The 22,642-nt window shown below is 43.4% G+C and overlaps 1 protein-coding gene and 1 long non-coding RNA gene across 8 annotated transcripts in view; one reads left to right on the top strand and one right to left on the bottom strand.

Moving 5' to 3' along the window:
* OTULIN (OTU deubiquitinase with linear linkage specificity) overlaps window positions 1–5,698 on the bottom strand; it is a 33,069-nt gene extending 27,371 nt beyond the window's left edge. For 2 of the 3 annotated variants that reach the window (XM_068535163.1, XM_068535164.1), the window contains exon 1: window positions 5,392–5,698. In XM_068535163.1, coding sequence (XP_068391264.1) covers window positions 5,392–5,543 — 152 coding nt within the window. In that variant the 5' untranslated portion in view covers window positions 5,544–5,698. The remainder of the gene's footprint in view (window positions 1–5,391) is intronic. The other variant, XM_068535165.1, reaches the window with a different exon arrangement.
* Window positions 5,699–5,874: 176 nt separating this feature from the next.
* LOC137759196 (uncharacterized) overlaps window positions 5,875–22,642 on the top strand; it is a 58,046-nt gene continuing 41,278 nt past the window's right edge. For all 5 annotated transcript variants that reach the window (XR_011073043.1, XR_011073045.1, XR_011073044.1 and 2 more), the window contains exons 1-3: window positions 5,875–5,977; window positions 14,956–15,059; window positions 18,777–18,901. This is a non-coding gene — a long non-coding RNA (uncharacterized lncRNA). The remainder of the gene's footprint in view (window positions 5,978–14,955; window positions 15,060–18,776; window positions 18,902–22,642) is intronic.

Raw genomic sequence — 22,642 nt, 5'->3', positions numbered from 1 at the left:
GTGCAATGGCAACACCAGTGCCCAGAGAAGGTTCTCTAAACAAGCATCTCTCTGCACAGCCGCAAATACAAATTCCGCCAGACCAACAGGAAAGGGACGCAAAGAGGTCAACAGGAGAACTAAATGCAAAAGGAAGACAGAGCAGAAAGGGAGATTACTGGTAATAGAAATGCGGTGACTCAAGGGATACAAAAGAAGTAAAGCAGAAATTGAGGAATGGGAGGCCCGGAGTATGTTCAAGTTACCTTAGCCACACTAGATTTCATTCAGATTCCCTGCACAAATGTTTGCCAACTTCCATGGCCACCAAGGACATGTGGCCAAGGACATTTGCTAACTTGCCAAGGCCACCAGGGAAACTATAATATGGCTTTTAAAAGCCACTGTATCTCCTTGGAGAGACGATAAGTTAGAAGTTCAAGCAATAAAGCTCAATCAATATGATCAGAAAATAAGACATTTAACAGCCAAAATGAAACATTCATCCAATATAAGGACCATCAACTGGAAAGTGAGAGAGGTGTGTGAAAGCAAGAAAAATTAAAATAATTTGATTTAAAAAAATACTTCATTCAATAAACTTCTGCTTTAACTTTTTTAAGTATCAAAATATTAAAGCTGAAAATAACAACAAAAAGAAATTATATTTAAAGTTGGGAATCTGAAATAGCTAGAAGTTTACATTTTTGTCATGGGAAGGGAAGACAGAGAAACAATGCAAGGAAAGGGGATATTATATGATAAGATAAAATCCTTGATGCTGACCAGCTTCAGAAATTGGGCAATCTTTTGTGTGTGTCAAGTTGGGGTGGGGATGAGGAGTGTCCACCATTTGGCACAAAGAGGCCACTGACGTCCACAGGCTCACATGATCGCCACAGCAAAAAGTTTCCTTCTAGAAGACATGCCCATCACTAGAGAAGTAGTAAAGAAAAGTGAAAGTCTTAAATGTTACTTGATTACCTGGGGACCCTGGCGTGTGAGTCATACTCAAGTACACAATTGAGTTAAATTTTAAAACCAAAATGCTAATAATTCCTACTTGGAAAATTATTAGTTTAGTACCATAATGTTACTTTAAAGTATTTTCAAGCTCCCATTCTCTCTCAGGGATGAATTATTTTACTCTCAATATTAAGGCAATATATACCATTGAGCAGGTTACATGACATTGTCTACTAAACTATAACCTTCCTCTTGCTCTTTTCAAAGACCTGGATAACAATAAATGTTTGAAAACTTAATTTTAAAATGCTTACTACATGTAGACAAAATTACACTAGTCCCCAAAACAAAAGCTATAAGCTAAAAACACAGGGCTCAGTGAAGCAGAAGACATCTCTGTGAAGCCAATTTTTCAATTTCTGATACAAGGAAACACATGCTATGAAAAAGTGAATTCTAACACACATGCAAAGCTAACAAGGCAGCACTTTAATCACTCCCCGTATGGATCATTTGCACCAAGCTTCCCTTAGTTATCTAAAACAGCTAAACTGAGTATGACTCCGCTCAGCTCTCTGGACGTGAACGCGGCAGTTCATGCTTAACCTGGCCTGTCCCAGAAGACTAATGGCCCAGGCAGTGTTGCTGAAAGTGTCAACCACCGTGACACCACGTGCCGTGACACACAGGCACAGGAAAAGCAAAGACCACTCAACCCCGCCTTTCTCCACCTCTCAGCGGTTGTAGAGATGAGAGAACAACACATCAAATGCAGGAAAGTACCGGCACCCAGGCTGAAATTCCACCTCCGATCTGCAAGTGGACTTTCCATGACTGGCTCGGGCTACTCCACGTGACTCCCAGAGGTGTCTGGGGACAACCCAGACACCCTCAACAAGGAGGTTTCTCAGGCATCCCAGCTCTGAAGCAGGTTCTACACCCAGGAGGGGGAAGGGGCAGGAGGGAGTCGCTGTGACCCCATCAAAGACAGCCCCCCAGCTCCCCGGGGCTGCTAAGGTGGGTGGGAAAACACATTCGCACAATAGCACATTTAGCAACACCCGAGGACGATGGCTTCACAGTTTGTTGTTCACAGCCCTTCTGAGAATCCACAGCTCTCCTCAGAACCTAAGTCCAGAAAAACATACACGCATAATCTTGCCTTCCACTTCAGAGGGGTACACAGACACACCATGCTCCCCCCTACACACAGCCAGCCTGTGGACCCCAGATGCAAACCCTGTCCCACCGTCAGGCAGACAGAGAAGGACCGTGGAGTAGTCTCAGTGCTCAATTCCCTAAGCATGTCTAGCCTGGCCACCAACCATGTCCCAGAACCATCCTGGTCCTCAAGGACTGTAGTATTAGCTTGGCTAAGAGGAAGAAGTGACACAGCATAAGTTCCAACCGTATGGGTCAGGTGAGCAGGGGATGGAGTATAGGAGACCTGCTGATAGGAGGAGTGAGGAAATTTCCAAAAAAGTCAACTGCATCTGGTCTGACCTAATACTTCCTCAAAAGGGACCCTGAATCATCTTGTGAGCCATCCTTAGGGCTTGTCCAAGGGATGTCAGCCAACCACAGCTCTCAAGTGAACTAAGAAAAAAAGGAAAGAAAGGAAAGGAAGGAAAGAGATTTAGGAAGTAGCTTATCCATATGATTTTTACATCTTTCTTCCCCACTATTTCTCTCCCTTGCAAAACACAGTGAGCTTAGTCACAAGGAATTGGTGTCCTACAGTACAGCCTGTAGGAAATGAGCCATCCCTTCCCCTACCCGTCACTGCACCTCTCAGAGTCACAGCCCGAATGTACAATATAATGGCTACAAAAGTTGGGCTGTGATTTGTATTCGTAATTTCTATCCACTGAATGAATTAAAATGACTCTGCGGGGTATCTCAAAACATCTGCATTTTATGGTGTTTCATATTTCCAGATGCAAATATGTTACTCAATTCCTGTGCACGTCAAACCTAACTCTCTGGGTGGGAAGAAGGGATTTGGCTCCAATGACAGAACAGCACAAGAGTCAAAAACTATTTTAGGACCTAGTTCAGGCATTAAACTATTTATTTATATCTACACTCAACTACTAGGCTGCATATATCATCACGTAAGAACTGATGTGCACACATTATACTGCAAACTATATAATGGCAATGTTTATATGCTGCAGTACAGTTTCTCTAGCCCTTAAGAAAATATCAGAGTGCAATGAGAAGTAGCCCCACTGCCCATATAATAAACAGGAAAGCCCAGAACGTAAGATATGATGTTCAGAAGCTGATATTTGAAGTTATCTTCACCTCCTTTCCCTGGCTCCCCCTTGTTCTCTTATGAGAGTTAAAAGAGAATGAGCTCATCAGAGACAACAAAAATAGGAAGAAAAAGAAATTAAGCTAGTAAATAAACAGCAAATTGGAATATCTATTCCAGAAAAAAAAAAAAAGTGAAGTTTGCATGATTAGATGTCATGTTCCTCTACCTAGTTTTGCTGAGGAAGCCAGAAAGACATGGGGGGAGGTCCCCACCCAGGCATCAGGGAACCTGGCCCTGAAACCTACTCCCTGTGCCTCCCTGGCCAAGCTGCACCTATCAAATCTGCAACTCAGTTTCCTAATGGATAAAATGACAAACCTAGGCTGGGTTGTTTACATTCCTTTCAGCTCCACGCCCATAATTCTACTGACAGTAGAGAGAAGAGGCACCTGTGCCACAAAACCTTTTCGCCAGGGAAGAGTGTTCCTTTTGCACCATGACCCATTTCCCCAGGTGCTCAGACTCCACGAACCACCTCCAGTAGAAAAGCTTGCCAAATAACTCTGTGTATTTGGGGGACCGTGGTTCGGACTTCAAAGTTTCTGCATCTCCCAGGAGGCCACGACACAGCTGAGGCTGAGAAGCAGCATCTGAGGGCCAGGGCCGCTAGGTGGGAGCACAGCTCAGACCACCGGGGCCTAAGTGAGGTAGCAGCAGTCAGCCTGGAAGCTGCAGGCAGGAACCAGCACGGGCTGAGAAGGGGCAGAGGCAAAGACCACCCCCATGCCCACCCCAACTTTACCCGCTGCAGCGTCTCAGGTAGGGCTCAAACCCAGGGAGCAAAACTGTAGCCATATCTGCTCACATGGGCTCACATCTGCACACACACGGGCGTGCACAGTGGTTTCAATTAAAAAATAAAATAAAAGGTTACTATTTAAAAATCAGGGGAATTCCCTGGAAGTCCAGTGGTTACGATCTCTGGCGGGGGAACTAAGATCCCGCAAGCCGTGTGGCACGGACAAAAAATTTTAAAAAATTAAAGTGAAACACCTGGATGTAATTTGAAAATAAAATAAAAATCAGGACATTTCAAACAAAAGTCAGAATATCTGGAATCTTCTATAGGCTGGAACCTAGTGGACCCTGTCCCCATAGGACTCAGCTCTCCAGGAACCCATGGGACACCTGCCTAGCTCCTGGGGGCAGGAGTTTGAGACCTCCTGCTCTAAATCTTAACCCATTAAGTGTGGATAACACTATCCCAAGGGGCTTGGGTGCTCAATGAGAAGGTCAAAGCCCACGATAAAGAGCCATGCAAGCGAGAATTATTATAATACATTATCTGCAATAACAGCTCCCCCAGGACCCCTTTTTAGGAAATGGGGGGGAAAAAAGCACACTTTCAGGCCAATTAAGATCTCTGTCAAACTGGTTACCTGAGTACTTTCGTCAATTTTGGAATTCCAAAGGCATTTATATGTGACTAAAACTTGAAAGTGCAGAAAAGTTTCAGCCTTCAAGTTTATATTCTGCTTCCACCCCTGCCCCCAAATCCTTGCAGAAACTATAAACTCTTCCGATGTACGCAGCCGCCTTTACAGTTCAATAAGGAATTGATCTAAGCAGCACTGCCTTTCGCATTTGAAAATCAAGGCGGTTGGGGACATCGAGTTAAGCAGCTAACGGGCAAAAGAATTGGGGCAGACTCCGTCCAAAGTCTGTCCAACAGGTGGGACGCTCATCAGGCGCAGACTTGCCTTCCAAGAACAAACAGGTCGCGTGGCTCAGCTTTCCTGGGGTGTGACAGCGACAACCTTAGTCCCTTCCCGCGACAGGTTGGGGGGAAGCGCTAATGGAGTGAGTTATAAGATAATATGCTTCTGGAGTCTGTTTCCCAAGTTGCTGGAGATTTCTTTAGCTTTAGAGCTATGGAAATGTCAAAAAAGCGGGGGAGGGTACTGGATAACCAGAATTTTAAAACGCGCCTTCCGGAAAAACTTTTGTTATCGGACACATTGGATACAAAAGTGCCTTCACCGACGACCTTACTTAAAAGCAAGGGGGCGAAGGGCCCTCCGCCGGCTCCTGCTCCGCCCACCCCACCCCACTCCACGCCCGCCCGTGGGTGCCGAGCCGGGGGCCCCACGCCGCCCCGCCGTCCCCGCCCCGCGACCCGCACTCACTGCTCGGCCGGGCACCGCACCGCGGCTCGCGGCTGCCCCCCGGCCACCGCTTTCTCGCCCTCCAGCGCCGCGGCCCCCGCCTCCCGCGCCGGCTTCTCAGCACAGCTCTCCCCCGGCCACGCTCCCGGCTGAAGCATCGTCCCCCGACTCATGGGGCCTCCGCCGGCGGCGGGGCCGCAGGGGTTCGGCCGCCTCCCAGCGATCCGGAGCCCCTCCCGTCGGGGCACCCGGCAGTGGCCGCCACTGCAGCGCCGCTACCTGCCGGCTACCGACGGCGCACAGGACGCTTCCGCGCGCGTCACCACCGCCCGCCCCGCGGCCTCTGACCCGCAACGAGTGGGCGCGGCCCGCGACGGCCGGGAGTCCTGCGACGCGGAGCCTGCGCATGCGCCTGCGCGGGCCGAGCAGCCCGAGAGGACCGCCCACGCGAAGCGCTATGGCGCGTGCTCCACCCCCGCGCGCCGCCGGCCCGCCCCAGAGTTCCCCGCGCGCGGTCATTGACCTCAGGCTCGCGGTAGCTGTTCGTCCTCGCGTACCCGGGCGTGAGAGAGAGAAAGCGCTGGACAAGTGGCGGGACTCGGCCTCGGTGAGGAAGAGGAGGGCCGGCCTGGGGCGTGAAAGGCACTAACATGTTTGGGCGCCTTACAGTGTCGCTCTGGGCTTCGGAGCCTCGCCCTCCGCCGGAGGAGTTTCCTCGGCTGTAGAGCGAGGGATGTGGTCCGAGTGGGTAATGTGCGGCTTCCCCGGCCTCCCAGGGGCGATGCCGTCACCACCTGCCCCGAGCCTGGAGCCCGGCGGGCTCTGGCCTTCGGCGTGGTGCCGCGCTTGTCGCTCCAGAGCTGAGTTAACAGCCATCCCCTCCGTGAGAATGGGGACACGGTCCTACCCAACCGGTGGGCCAGCGTAGCCGCGTGTGTGTGTGTGTGTTGTTGGACTACATTCTTTCAAATAGGAAATTTGGGGGGCTTCCCTGGTGGCGCAGTGGTTAGGAATCTGTCTGCCAATGCGGGGGACATGGGTTAGAGCCCTGGTCTGGGAAGATCCCACATGCTGCTGAGGAACTAAGCCCGTGCTCCACAACTACTGATCCGCCTGCCACAACTGCTGAGCCTGCACTCTAGAGCCCACGAGCCACAACTACTGAGCCTGCGCTCTAGAGCCCGCGAGCCACAACTACTGAGCCTGTGCTCAAGAGCCTGCAAGCCACAACTACTGAGCCCACATGCCACAACTACTGAGCCTGCACTCTAGAGCCTGCAGGCCACAACTACTGAGCCCGCGTGCCACAACTGCTGAGGCTGCGCTCTAGAGCCCGCAAGCCACAACTACTGAGCCCGCGTGCCACAACTACTGAGCCCGCGTGCCACAACTACTGAGCCCGCGTGCCACAACTGCTGAGGCTGTGCCCTAGAGCCTGCGAGCCACAACTATTGAGCCCTCGTGCCATAACTACCGAAGTCCGGAGCCCATGCTCTGCAACAACAGAGGCTGCTGCAGTGAGAAGTCCATGCACCACAACAAAGAGTGGCCCCCGCTCACCGCAACTAGGGAAAGTCTGCAGCAACGAAGACCCAACGCAGCAAAAATAAATTAATTAATTAATTAAATAAATCTATTAAAAAAAAACCAAATAGGAAATTTGATTGAGAAGGAGCAAGAGCAAAGGGAAAATATTAACAGACTTCAAAGATGAGAAGACAAAAATGTTTCCTGTCCAGGGAGGGAATAGCAGAGTAGCTGCTAAAGATGAGCAGCAGTCATGGGTGCAGGGGGCAAAGAGCACAGGGCCAAAGTATGGAGGAAGGGAATGGCTTGGGCAGTTCGGAAACCTACAAGGGGTTCTGGGGTAAAATGGGTTCATAATGGGGTTTTATTGAAAGATGAACCTGGAAGAAGGGTACTGGAGACCAGATCTTGAAAAGCCTCCTTCAGCTAACGGGGAACCTTGTGTTTGATCCTCCTTGAAAGATCGGAAGGAGATTATTTTAAAAGGTCATTTTGTCTGCAGTTAGAGAAAAGGTTGGAAAAGGGACAGGGAAACCAATATAGGGAGACTATGTAGTAATGGGCATCAAAGGGAGAAACTGGCTGGAAAGAATACTTGCATTTTATGGCAAAGAACTGTGGCGGGTTTTCCACTTTAATTTTATTTGAAAAAGTAAAATACACATGCTAAAAAAATTCAGAGCATACAAAAGAATATGCAGTCAAATTTTGTATGGATGTTAAGGGTGTGGGATTATAGTGGGATGACTAGTGTCCCCTAAAATTCATTCTCCAACTGGAAATGCAATGTGACCTTATTTGGAAATAATCTTTGAAGATGTAATCAGGTAAAATGAGGTCCTGCTGGATTAGAGTGGGTCCTAAATCCAATGTCTGGTATCCCTATTTAAGAAGAGAGGATGCAGACATATATAAACACAGAAGGAATTAGGATATGTGAAGATGGAGGCAGAGATTGGGGTGATGTAGCTAGAAGCCAAGAAATGCCAGGAGCTGCTGGTAGCTAGGAAAAGACAAAGGTTATTCCAAAGAGCCTTCAGGAGAAGCATGGCCCTGCTGACAACTTGAGTTCAGATATCTCCTCTCAAGAACTGTGAGAATAAATTGCTGTTGTTTTAAGCCTCTCGGTTTGTAGTACTTTGCAGTAACCACCCTAGGAAACTAATACAGGGATAAAGATGAAGGCTTGTAAAATACTATCAGGCTGAATTTATTGATAAGAGCCTACAAAGCAGATACATTTTACCTCAAAGGGTTAGAAAAAGATTAAGTTTGTTTGATTGTTTGCTGAGTATGTCTCTTCCAATTGTACCTGTGGAACTAAGAAAATAACCACAAGATGGCTTTCAGAGCCTAATGGACTCACTGTGAGAAGAAACTGGCAAAAACACCATTGATCACTGACTTCCTTCCACCCAAAAGTGTCTACACTAAATGAAGTTGAAGTGCCAGAACTGCCTAGGATACTGTAGAGGAAGATCTCCAAAGTCTTGGGAAGATGGGAATCTTAGAGTTGATTTATCATGTAAGACTTTCTCACCCACCTCAGGAGGGTCCAGAGGACATTACCCTTCAACATGACTATGAGAAGTAATTTGTGAAGTGAGTCCCAGCACCTTGAAGAGATCTGCAATTGCTCCTCTCTGTATTCAGATGTATCTTACAATGGAATCTGTTATCATCAAACAGATTCTTAAATGCAGTGGTGATGATGGGATCTCAGGGTGGCAGGTAGGGACCAGTGTGGTTGCTGTAATGGACAGCTGAGCCAAAGCAGTAATCAGAATTATCTGACTCGCAAAGACCTATGGTATTGGCTAGTTGATCATGGTGTCCCTAGAAAAGAAATAGATGGATAATTACTAAATTCTTACTTGGTCTTTATAAGCAGAAGAGTTCTGGGAACTCCCTGGTACTCAGTGCTCTCACTGCCGAGGGCCCTGGTTTAATCCCTAGTCAGGGAACTAAAATCCCACAAGCTGCACAGCGCAGCCAAAAAATATATAAGCAGAAGAGTTCCAGGTCTATGAACAGAAACCCTAACTTGTGTCACCAAAACAGAAAGTCACAGCCCCTCAATCAGTTCCCAGGCTTGAGCCAATTTACATACCCAGAACTCTGAATGAAGGGGAGGCCAGGTCTTCTTGAGGAAGGACCCTACTTCAGTGCCAAAAATGTATAGTGTTAATTTTTTCCCCAGCCTACCCCACAGGGTCCTATAGCCATCAACAAGAGTGACTGTGCATTGGGGGAAAGGAAATAACCAGACTTTTGGGGCTTAGTAGACAGTGGGTTTGACCTAATTCAGGGAAACCTAAAATATCACGGTGTCTACCTATCAGAGTAGGGGCTTGTGAAGGTCAAATTATCAGTGGAATTTTAGCTCAGGTTCATCTTATATTAGGCCCAGTGGGTCTCTGAACACATCCTGTGGTTATTTCCCCAGTTCCAGAATGCATAAAAAATGGACATGCTCAGCAGCTGGCAGGATCCCCACAATGGTCCCCTGACCTGTAGAGTGAAGGCTGTTACTGTAGGAAAGGACAAATAGAAGCCACTAGAACTGTTGCTACCTATAAAAATGTAAACCAAAACAATACCACATTTTTGGAGGGATTGCAAAGATTAGTACCACTATCAAGAGCTTGAAAGTTGCAAAGGTTGTGATATGCATCACATCCCTTTTCAACTCACCTATTTGGCATGTGCAGAAGACAGATGGATCTTGGAGCATGACTGGATTTTTGTAAATCCGGTTATGTGATGATCCCTGTTGCACTGCTAAACCAGATGTGGTTTCATTGCTTGAGCAAATCAACACATTTCCAAGTACCTGGTGTGCAGCTATTGATCTGGTAAATGCTTTTTCCTTTATATGTGTTGAAAAAGACCACCGGAAGGAGTCAACTGACAAGGTCAGCAGCACACCTTCACTGTCCCACCACAGGTTATATCAACCCTCCAGCCCTATGTCATGATTTAGTCTGCAGAGACTAAATCCCCTTCCCCTTCCACAGAACATCACACTGGTCTATTACATTGATGATGATATGCTGATTAGTCCTGGTAGACAGGAAGTACCAATTACTGTACACATATTGGTAAGATATTTGCATGTCAGAGGATGGGAAGTAAATCCCCCCCAATTCAGAGGCCTTCTACCTCAGTGAAATTTCTAGGGGTCCCTTGGAGTTGAGTATATCAAGATATCACTTCTAAGTGAAGGATAAGTTGTTACATCTGGCCCCTCCTACTGTTAAAAAAAAAAGAGGCATAACACCAAGTGAGCGAAGAGAAGTCTCTGCAACGGTCCAGGCTGCTGTGCAAGTTACTTTTCCACTTGGGTCATATGATTCAGTTGACCCAGTGATGCTTGAAGTGGCAGATAGAGATATTTGGAGTCTTTGGCAAGTACATATAAGTGAATCACAATGCAACCCTTTAGGATTTTGTAGCAAAGCCCTGCCATCCTGTGAAGATAACTACTCTCCTTGTGAGAAACAAGTTTTGGCTTGCTGACGGACCTTAGCAGAAATGAATACTTACCCATGGGCCAGGTTACAATGCGACCTGAGCTCAGTGATCAATCATACTGATGGTATGTAACCTTGATATGATCGGATGCAAAGGGCACCGCACCTCTGTGATCTTCCAAACACCCATAACCCCAGTCTAATGAGAGGAACACCAGACAAATTACAAACTCCATTAGAGGGGCATCCTAAAAATTACTTCACCAGTTCTCTTCAAAACTGTCAAGGCCACCAAAAACAAGAAAAGTCTGAGAAACTATCACTCAAGAGGAGCCTAAGGAGACATGACAACTAAATGTAATGTGGTATTCTGGATGGGGTCCTGGAACAGAAAAAGACATTAGGTTAAACAAAAGAAGTATGAATAAACTATGGACTTTAGTTAACAATAATGGATCAAAATTGGCTCATTAAGTAATAAATATACCATACTAATGTAAGATGTTAGTAATAGGAGAAATTGGGTACAGGGTATATAGGAGCTCTGTATTATCATATCCATTTTTCTATAAATCTAAAACTATTCCCCCCCAAAGTCTATTATATTAGAAAGAAATCAAACTCAAATCACCATGTCACAAAATGATAAACCAAGACTTTCCAAAATAAGGAAGAATGTCAAATCATGTTCTTATTTTGTACTTCAATAGAAAGATTTAAATTTAAAATTTAATTATTTCATCTTTAATCCTTTAAAATTGCTATTGTGTATGTGTTTTATAGTATACATAGTACATAAACACAGAGGTATCTGTGTGTATTTTTAATGTATATGTGCATATTGGGAATGTCCAAAAATTTTTTAACCAGCATTACAGAACTAAATTATTAGAGAACAAGTGTGTAAACTAAATAAGTCACAAACTAAATCAGAGTTTCTAAGAGGGAGTTGTGAAACGTAAGCCCATGAACTGTGATATAATTACAATTAGCCTATTGTTATGTCAAGATGAATAAAATATAGCAGAAAAATCTATAAGCCTAAGTAAAAGCCTATATAATAACATTGCTAGAGACAATTCCAGTTAGTTTCCAGCTTCTTCTTAGAATCAAACATTCCTAAATTAGATAACTAAAAGTAAAATTGTGATATAATAATGTGTAAGTCCTTAGACTTGGTAACATATTTGAACCATCTCAAACTGATATTACTTCTTCAATGGTCTTGCCTAGAATAGTTAATGCATGAAAGATTCTGAGCTCCTTTTCTTTGAATACTTCAGCCCTTATTTACAGTAACTGTTCATGATGAATACTACTGAGCCATTACAGTTTTTATTTGTTGGAATGATTGATTTTTTAAATTCTCTATAAGGAACTTAGTACAAGTTGGATGCATATCTCCCTCTTCAATACCAAAAACTCGTATTTTACAGCAAAGTTAAAACACCCTATATTTTTACTCTATGGAATTTCCCAATGTCACAGCTATAAAAAATAGACTACAAGTGTATTCCGTACATCAGTTTCTAAAGTAGTCACAGGTACTTTTTAGTTTATTCTAGTTTCACAGGTTCATGTACTATACTCATGCTTGGCAGGAAGTATCACTAGTTTCACTTAAAAATTAACTACTCTAGGAATACCTGTGTATTTATTTGAAAGAAACCCCCCGCTTTTCAGCATGTCTCTTGATTGTAGAATGCTCATTATTTTTAAATAGGACTTTGGGGGTGGGAGCTACTATGTCTTTGCAGTTCTGAGACTAGAAGAAATAACTTTACAGGGAAAAAATTAGAAATAGTTCATTAAAAAATATCTTGCACTAGTAATAGTTTACCTAAAAACCCCCAAAATTGTCCACAAGAGTTTTTCTTGGGAGAAGTGTGTCATAATGAAATTTTATCATGAAATTCAAGCCATTTCATACATAAGGAGATGACAGAGGATGATGTTATAAAAAGACTTGGAATTCTGGAAAATATTAAATGAGTCTTTTGCCTCCAGCTAAACAGAATTTCATCCTAAACAAATAATTCAGGCAGCTGATTATCTTAAATTATTTGAAGAGCTTCTAAAATGGAATTCCATACCCTTAGTGCCTTAATATCTGCTATGGACTGAATCATGGCCCTTCCAAATTCATATGTTGAAATCCTAACCCCCAATGTAACTATATTTGGTGATATGAGTTGAATATTTGTGTCCTCCCAAAATTCATGTGTTGAAACCCTATACTCAAATGGGGTGGTATTAGGAGGTGGGGCCATTGGGAGGTAATTAGGATCAAATGAGTCAGGAGGGTGGAGTCCTCATGAATGAGATTAGTACCTTATAAGGGTCACAAGAGTATCTGGTCTTGCATTTAGGTCTTTAATCCATTTTGAGTTATTTTTGTGTATGGTGTTAGAGAATGTTCTGATTTCATTCTTTTACATGTAGCTGTCCAGTTTTCCCAGCACCACTTATTGAAGAGACTGTCTTTCCTCCATTGTATAGTCTTGCCTCCGTTGTCATAGATTAATTGACCATAAGTGCATGGGTTTATTTCTGGGCTTTCTATCCTATTCCATTGATCTATGTGTCTGTTTTTTTGTACCATACTGTTTTGATTACTGTAGCTTTAGAGTATAGTCTGAAGTCAGGGCACGTGATTCCTCCAGCTCTGTTCTTCTTTCTCAAGATTGTTTTGGCTCTTTAGTTTCTTTTCTGTTTCCACACACAGTTAAAATTTTTTTGTTCCAGTTATGTGAAAAACGCCATTGGTAAATTGATAGGGTTTGCATTGAACCTTTAGATTACTTTGGGTAGTATGGTCATTTCAACAATATTGATTCTTCCAATCCAAGAACACGGTATATCTTTCCATCTGTTTGTGTCATCTTCATCGTATAGTTTTTGGAGTACAGGAACTGCTAGAGGAAAATATAAGCATAACACTCTTTGACATAAATCGCAGCAATATTTTTTTGGGTCTGTCTCCTAGAGTAATGGAAACAAAACCAAAAATAAACAAATGGGACCTAATTAAACTTAAAAGCTTTTTCACAGCAAAGGAAATCATAAACAAAATGAAAAGACAACCTACAGACTGGGAGAAAATATTTGGAAATGATGCAACCAACAAGCGATTGAGCTCCAAAATATACAAACAGCTCATACAGCTCAATATCAAAAAACAAACAACCCAATCAAAAAATGGGCAGAAGGGACTTCCCTAGTGATGCAGTGGTTAAGAATCTGCCTGCCAGTGCAGGGGACATGGGTTCAAGCCCTGGTCCAGGAAGATCCCACATGCCGCGGAGCAACTAAGACCATGTACCACAACTACTGAACCTGTACTCTAGAGCCTGTGGGCCACAACTACTGAACCCGAGTGCCACAAATACTGAAGCCTGCACACCTAGAGCCGTGCTCTGCAACAAGAGAAGCCACCACAATGAGGAGCACATGCACTGCAATGAAGAGTAGCCCCCACTCGCCTCAACTAGAGAAGGCCCACACACGGCAACGAAGACCCAACACAGCCAAAACTAAATAAATAAAAATAAATAAATCTATTTTAAAAAATGGGCAGAAGACCTAAACAGACATTTATCCAAAGAAGACATACAGATGGCCAGCAGGCACGTGAAAAGATGCTCAACATCGCTAATAATTAGAGGAATGCAAATCAAAACTGCAGTGAGGTATTACCTCACACCAGTCAGAATGGCCATCATCAGAAAGTCTACAAATAATAAATGCTGGAGAGGGTGTGGACAAAAGGGAACCCTTGTGCACTGTTGGTAGGAATAAATTGCTGCAGCCACTGTGGAGAACAGTATGGAAGTTCCTTAAAAACTAAAAATAGAGTTACCATGTGATCCAGCAATCCCACTCCTGGGCATATATCTGGAAAAGATGAAAACTCTAAATCAAAAAAATGCATTCACCCCAATGTTCATAGCAGCACTATTTACAATAACCAAGACATGGAAGCAACCTAAATGTCCAATGACAGATGAATGGATGAAGAAGAGGTAGTATATTTATACAATGGAATACTACTCAGCCATAAAAAAGAATGAAATAATATGGTTTGTAGCAACACGGACCTAGAGATTATCATACTAGGTGAAGTAAGTCAGAGAGAGAAAGACAAATATCCTATGATATCATTTATATATGGAATCTAAAAAATGATACAACTGAACTTATTTACAAAACAGAAATGGATTCACAGACACAGAGAACAGACTTACACTTACCAAAGGGGAAAGGAGAGGGGATGGATAAATTAGGAATTTGGGATTAAAAGATACACACTACTATATATAGAATACATAAACAACAAGGACTACTGTATAGCACAGGGAACTATATTCAATATCTTGTAGTAACCTATAATGGAAAATAATCTGAAAAAGAATATATATATATATACACATATATATATATAACTGAATCACTGCTGTACACCTGAAACATTGTAAGTTGATTATATTTCAGTAAAAAATTATAAATACCAAAAATAAATTACATTTATTAATTTTTTTAAAAAGAGTCACAAGAAAGTTTGCTCTTCCTCTCTGCTCTCTGCCAGGTGCAGATATAAGGAGAAGTCAGCAGTCTACAAATCAGAAAACTTTCCTTACCAGAACTCAACCGTACTGGCACCCTGCTCTTGAACTTCCAGTCTCCAGAACTGTAAGAAATAAATTTCTGTTGTTTAAGCCATCCAGTGTATGGTAGTTTGTTACAGCAGCTTGAATTCACTAAGACATTTAGAGATAGGACCTGTGAGGAGGTGATGAAGGTTAAATGAGGTCATAAAGGTGGGGCCCTAATCTGACAGGGTTGGTGTCCTTATAAGAAAAGGAAGAGACACCAGACTTCTCTCTCTACCATGGAGGACACAGAAGGCAGCCATCTGAGAGCCAGGAAGAAAGCTCTCAGCAGAAACCAAATCAGTTAGCACCTTGATCTTTTGTACTTCCCAATCTCCGGAACTGTGAGAAAATAAATTTCTGTTGTTTAAGCCACCCAGTCTATGGTATTTTGTCATGGCAGCCCAAGCCAACTAAGACAGTATCATAGAGTACTTCTTTATACTTACCTTTTAGGACAAGCATCTGGGTTCCTTTGGAAAGGAAGCCCAACATTCATACTGTACACTGGAATTTAGAAAGAGCTAGAGGGACAAATTGTAGAAGTTTCCTAAGAAAATAGAGGTAAGGAAGAGATTCTTAGTCATTTCTGTGCCCTAACATAGGAAATCTTCACCTCCTAGAGTAATCTGATGTTAGGTTGATGATTTTCATATAACCTCATCTTGTCTCCATCAAAGTCAGAGGAGAAAACATCACCCTACTATTACCAAAAACTCTCTACTTGCAATAAGGTAGGTTGTCAACCATACTTGGTATGACTTAAAAAAGTCATACCAGGATATTGCTGACAAAGTAACAAGGGCTTTCTAGATCTTTTGCTAATCATTGTCTCATGAATTTTTTCTTTTTACTTGCTCCAGAATTTTAGAGGATAGTTGACTAGGTCTTCTCCAGAAGATAAGGCGGCATAATTTCATTATCATTGCATTATTTTCCAAAGACCCTGGCAGCTAGAATTCACCTTAAAATAATGATCTTCAAAGTGGGGTACCTCTATCTCTTGAGGTACACCAGGGCCACTTCATACAGCTGTGCAGCATAGGCCCTGGGGTGAAAGATACCTTTCACAGCTGTACGAGGGCATGGATAGGACTATTTTCCTTTCTGACCACTTCGCTTATGTTCACCATATTCTTACTTTACAAAAACAAAAGACTGCTCTCTTATCCATCCCAAATCTTACTGCAGTGTGTCTCTCAAGGGCTGTGTTGTCCAATACAATAGTCACTAGTCACATGTGGATATTGAGCACCTGAAGTGTAGCTGGTATGAATTAAGATTTGCTGCTTGTATAAAATACTACAAGGAATAGTACCAAAAAAAAAAAAATGTAAAACTACCTCATTTTTAACTTTTTATATTGACTGAATGTTGAAATGATTATATTTTGGAAATATTGCATTACATATAACATTAATTTCACCTGCTTCTTTTTGCTTTTCAAACAAATTTTAAATTACATATATGGCTCACATTGTATTTCTAATGGATGGCACTTCTGCTTTCAGAGAAGTCTCCAAAATAAGGCATCAAAAATTTGCATTCAGGCTTTGTGTCTTTCCTTTTCTTCTCTTTAAGAGTGGGTATTTTGGTATTCAGTGGAGCAGTTTGGCCAATATGTTCATTCAGATATAATGTAGAGTGTGGTTATAAGAGTGATGATAATTTTACTCAAAGAAAGCATTGCTCCTGAGGGAGAGTGTTGAGAGAACCAAGCAGAGTATAGGTAAGAAACATTGGTAGCATCTTAGGTCATCCAGGTGACATGCAAGGCTCTCTGCCTTACTTAGCACTCTTCCTTAGAATTAGTGTTTATAAGTGAGATGATTGTCCTATAGTAGTCCCAGATTGACTGTAAAGACTGGATAATCAATCCTTTTGTAATTCAGGGGGTTTCTAATTCTTTGCTTTCAACAAATTTGATGGAGAACCTAAAGTTGATGATTTAAAATAACATTTAATGAGAGATTACTGTGAGATACTTTTGGCATGCAATTCAGAAGTTGAAATAATTGAATGACTTTACTATAATAAAACTATTTTCATCTATTTATGAGAACAGTGTCTCTGAGTGCTTATATCTGTAAAACCCCAAAATAGGAATTGAATCTAGATTAAATTGTATCTCTTTCTAACAATAAATAACATTCATCAATAGATTTTGAGAGATGTATCCAATAAAATTTTACTAATTATGTGTAATTATTATCAAAATTTATAATATATTGTTTCAAATTTTAACTACTGATAATTATGATAATAAAACTTTCAGGTAATTTTAATTTTTAATTTTAATTTTAAAAGACTTTCAAACATAAAAATACACTGCGTTACATAAAATTCTGGGAATGGAGAATGGAGTGAAAATAATATTTCATTGAGAAAAAGGAATGATGTTGAAAGGCAGTCTTTTTTATGAATGATAGTGAATTTCTAATAAATATGTTATTTTGATGGTACTGGAAACATAAGAGTCATGTGATGATTTTATTTTAAAATGTCAATATTTATAGTATAATGGAAATTACATTCTTTAAAACTACATTTCTAATGGAAAATTTTAGATGTCAACTTTCAAAAGTGGAAACAGTTTCACAGTTTTTCAAAACTCTTCTAGGGACAAAGTGAGCAAAAAGATTCAGATGACTGCCTCAGATGGCAGCTAGTCAAAACCATCTCATCTGATAGATGTAGCAGCTGAGGACCACAGGTTCTGTTCTTGAACCAGAACCCAAAGCCACATTTAGTCACTGGCTCCGCAACTCCATCCCATCTCCTACGCAAAGAGGGCACACGGGGTTCTGAGAGAAAGTCCATGTTTATTAATGACAAGGTACCTCTAAGTAAGAGGTCATCTCTTAAATGTATTTGAGTTTAGAGCTGTCTGACATCTGTGGTAGCCTGTCACCACCAGTCTCATCAGGATTCTTTCTAAGGCAATCATTTAGAAATATGAGGTGTCCATACATCTATCTCAGCAAGTTGGGTTGTGATTTATCTAACAACTGACTTCCCTAACAAAGCTGGAAGCAGCTTAGGGGGAGTAGATATTCATTGTTTTAGTTGGCTTGGGCTGGGCTGCCGTAACAAAATACCATACACTGGGTGGTTTAAACAACAGAAATTAATTTTCTCCCAGTTCTGGAGCTGAAAGTGAGATAGGGTGCCAGCATGGTCGGGTTCTGTTGAGAGTTCTGTTCCTGGCTTGCAGACAGCTGCCTTCTTGCTGCATGTGCCTGCCGAGAGAAAGCAAGATCTGGATCTGGTCTCTCTTCCTATCCTTAAGGACGTAATCCTATTGGATCAGGACCCTACCCTTATAACCTCATTTAACTTTACTTCCACAAAGCCCCTACCTCCAAATATGTCACATTAGGGGCTAGGGCTTCAACATACGAATTTTAGTTGGACACAAACATTCAGTTCCCAACAGTCATAAATCTTTATATACCTTGTTCCTAACCCAACGGATGGTACTAGTGAGCATTAATAAGTTTCTGCTGAATAAATTCATATTAATTCCTTATATCAGTGTCATAGTGGCAATGTAGTACAGCAAAGAGAAAACTAGCTCTATGACCTTGGGCAAGTCATATAACATCTCTGAGCCTCAGCTTCTTCAGATGTAAAGTCTAGATAGCAACTCTTATCTTATAAATATGTTATGAGGCTTAGAAGGGAGGTGTGTCAAGGGTATGGAATCGTATGTGTGAAATAATAGCTCTATATAATACTTCTGCTTAACATTTTATAGTTTGTGAAGCACTGCTGTATACATCATTCTACTGAATGAAGACCTGAATGCCTCAGACACTTCTAGCACCAAGCTTCATGATCTTTAAGGTCTTGGATGAACTGGTATAGTGAAAAGAAAATAAGGTAACCTTGGACTTCACTAGGTCATAATTTCTGTGTTAATGCAATGAAGTAATTCACTGCATTGGTCTAGCTCTCGGGGTGATCAAGAGGGCAGGTTAATAAATCTTCCCGCCAGGGAGAGGAAAATATTAGGTGTTTTAATGTCTATTCTTTTGCAAAATTAATCAGTTACTTGCTATTTCCTTAAATAAATTATTTTTCAGAATACTTATAGCCAAAGTTTTGTAAGTCCAATCACGGACACTAGATGGCACCATAAGAACCTCACCTGCACCAATTCCTGACAGTCCAACAGCTCTTTCTCACAATTTACAGCCTGAAGATTTTTAACATAGAGTCTGGGGTGAAGAAAACTTAGAGAAAAGTTCTTTCATTTCTATGTAGAGACTATAAGTTTTCTCTCTAAGAGGTTGATCTCCTACTGTGAATAGTACGCAGAGGATCAAGACTCTCATGGGAAACTACAGACAGCGTGGATCAAGTCAGGAGACATGGTCTGCGTCCCAGTGCCGATGCTTCGCAGCTGGTTTATCGCGGAGAAAGTCTATTTCCTGCCCCGTATGCATCTCATAGGATTGCTGGGAGGACCATACAGAGTCATGGATGAGAACTGCCACGTGCTACAGTTAAAAACCAAGGTTCTTTCTACCTCTGCAGCCCCTCTTCCCCGGAGGCTCCTGCCTTGCACCAGCTCCGGGCCTCTGCTACCCGGGCCCCTGCCTGCTCTGTTTTCAACCACAAGCTCACTCCTCAAGCATCTGTAAAGGACTCTGACATCAGATCTGTTTTTCAACTTTCACTCAAGCAGCTGGAACTCATGCTTCTTCGTGTCCTCCACACCAGTGGTGTTCAGCTTCTCTTCAGTAGTCCTGTGGCTACTCGTCATCACCTGGAAGTGAACCCCGTAAAACCATCAGCTTCACCTCCCATTGTTCCACAAGTCATCCCTCCTTTCCCCTCCCCACCTGCTCATCCCTTTCACTGTGATTCCAGCTCCTCCGCGTCTTCCTTCTCTCCCTGTTCATCAGCCCCCGCCTCTCTGCGCATAGAGCCCCTCTTTCTCTTCTCGCCTAGGCTCTTTACTCTCCCACCAGCACCTACGCCTCCCTCACCCCAGTCCTCCGAGGCCTCCAGCCCTCAGGCCGCCACGGGACCAGTGCAGCCCTTGGTTTGAGGCAGGGCAGAGCGCCAAGTGGAAGAGCACAGGCGTAGAATTGTTTTATTGCTCTGACAGTAAACAGCTGCGTAAGTAACTCTGCCCACATTACTGACCCCTCTGAGCATCGGCGGTGGGTATTTTCGGGGGATGAAGACATCTACCCACAGGAGAATTAAGGGAGTTAGTAGGTAAGAAGAGATGTTCTAAAACATATTTTTATGCCTTTATCTTTTGCCTCTTCCACATATGTGACCTCCCCCTGCGATCCAGAGGTCCTTCTCTGGAGGGCAAGTGGATGAATAGGTAGGCTAGAATTATTAGAGTAAAACACAAATGAGAGGCAGGGTGTAGTTTACTTCTACAACAGGTAACTGAGATATAAAACTAAAGGCCTGAAGAAAGTAGGGCCTAGAGATTATGCCAAAGTATACTTTGGAAACAAAACAGGGGAGAACCAGGTATACCTGCCTTCCGTTCCCCACCACAACCAGAAAGGATCATGGGGACCACGGAGGAGGAGCCTCAAAGGAAACGGGCAGGGAGGGCGGAGGAGCTGGGTTGTCCCTGTATGGTCAGCCCCCCACGATGGCGGCTCCCTTGCTCGCTGTGCGTCCCCTGCCTGACCAGTCCCTGCCTCACCTACCCCTACTCACCTGACTGACCTTCCCTCCTAAGTACATGGCTGCATGCTCGCCCCGGCCCAGCTGGGGATCGCTCATTAGATCAGAACGTCCGCACCTTGCTGGCTCATCAAAGGGGCGGTGAGGGGCAGGCTCCCATGCTGGTTTCCCTGGTAACCGATGAGCCACGCTGACGTCGATTCCCCCTGTAACTGGTAACCTCCCTCTCCCCGTGGTAGTGAAGACGGCCACTGTCTGCCCCACAGGGTGGGGAGTCACGCCCGGACCTCGCTTCCCACAGGTAAGATCCTCCTATCCATGAACACCATTGATGTCTCCGTCACTGATTCTGGGGTCCTTCTACGGTCTTCAAGCTGGGCAAACACTGGGCTTACAGGCCTGCGGGGTGCAGCCCAACAGTCCCTTTTCAAGAGTCCTACACTCACCTAATCATGAAACCTAGGTGGGTCCCTTAACCCCCAGAAGCAGGGTTGTGGAAAGAAAATCCACAGCATATATATAGTCATTTAGCCCTCAAAACAACTCCACAAAACCACTGTTACCCACATAAAACAACACCACAAGACTATTATTGGCCCCATTTTACTGAATAGGAAAGTGACAGGATTTTGACTCAGGCCAGCTGACTTCAGAGGCCGTGCTCTTAACCATCACCCTACACAGCCTTTCAGTAAACATCAGTTCCCTACACCCACCCCAACCCCACTTCTACTCAATGCCAGGGTTAGGAAGCTGAGTTAGGAAAGGTAGGCTGCCGTGTGTTTCATGCTGTTACTGTTTAAGGTCTAAACTCAGCTGGGCCTTCGGTTCTGCTTCATCTCCTGTTGTTTGTGCTTCGTTGGCTCCCTTCACCAGGCCCTGCAATGGGCCTAAACCCTCCACCTTCCCTGCCCCGCTCACCTCCAGCAGTAAACTCACCTGTGATTCATAGACAAAATCAGTGCCGTTAGGGGTGGACTCTTGCAGCTTCCCGCCTTCCCTCAACTAACTTATCTTCAAGGGAAGCCTCTCCTCCTATCCGACCAGTTTTCGAAGGAGAGGTTCCTCTCTCTCTCCTCCTCTTTCAGACCGCTCCCTCCTTTGCTCTTGCACCTCCTCCAGGAGTTCTCTCAGGTGTCTCTTTTTCCAGTATGTTCAACCTTCCCCCTCTCTGCTGGGTCCTTTCAGCATATAAACAAGGTAAGGTCTTTCCTCTCCTTCATGTCATTTCCATCCATAATTGTCCTAGACGTCAGAAATTTCCAAGCACCAGTCCCTGAACTCTTCCTAAGTAGTGATGAAATCTCACTAATTCATGATAAAAAGTTGAGCAAATAAGGATAATATAGGGAGTTTCTCATTAAACTAAAGTAATTCAATTTAAATGATTTTCTTTTGTTCTGAAATTATGACTTTTTTTTAAATGTTCTGTTATTCTTTGTATAGGAGGCCCTCTGCATCTGTGGGTTCCATATCCTCGGATACAGAAGGCCGACTGTACCACACCATTTAATACAAGGGACTTGAGCACCCGTAGAGTTTGATATCCTTTGGGGGTCCTGGAACAGATCCCCCAAGGATCCCCAGGGATGACTGTATGCCACCTATCAGAAGTGTGAAGACTTCACTTGAGCAACGAACAACCCTCTTTGCTGTAAGACGTTGAGATTTGGGGCTTCTTTTTTACTGTGCATAACCTAGCCAAGAAGTCCTCAAACTCTTTGGTCTCTGAACATCTCTACACTCTTTACACTCTTAAAAACTATTAAGGACCTGTATTGACTGTGTTTCTTTACTTTCTGTCTTCTCAGTGCTCTGGCAGCTGGGACCTTGCTAGTGCAGGAGAGACTGCTCCTTTGAGGACTAGCTAATTCCTAGAGATGACAAACTCCCCCCTTGTGAATATACCTTTCATGTGCAAGCTAACCAATCCAAAACCATACCCCTCCGCCCCCATTACCA

Source organism: Eschrichtius robustus, chromosome 2 (genome assembly GCF_028021215.1).
Source record: "Eschrichtius robustus isolate mEscRob2 chromosome 2, mEscRob2.pri, whole genome shotgun sequence".
Taxonomy (NCBI): domain Eukaryota; kingdom Metazoa; phylum Chordata; class Mammalia; order Artiodactyla; family Eschrichtiidae; genus Eschrichtius; species Eschrichtius robustus.
This window is presented reverse-complemented; position numbering and strand designations above follow the sequence as displayed.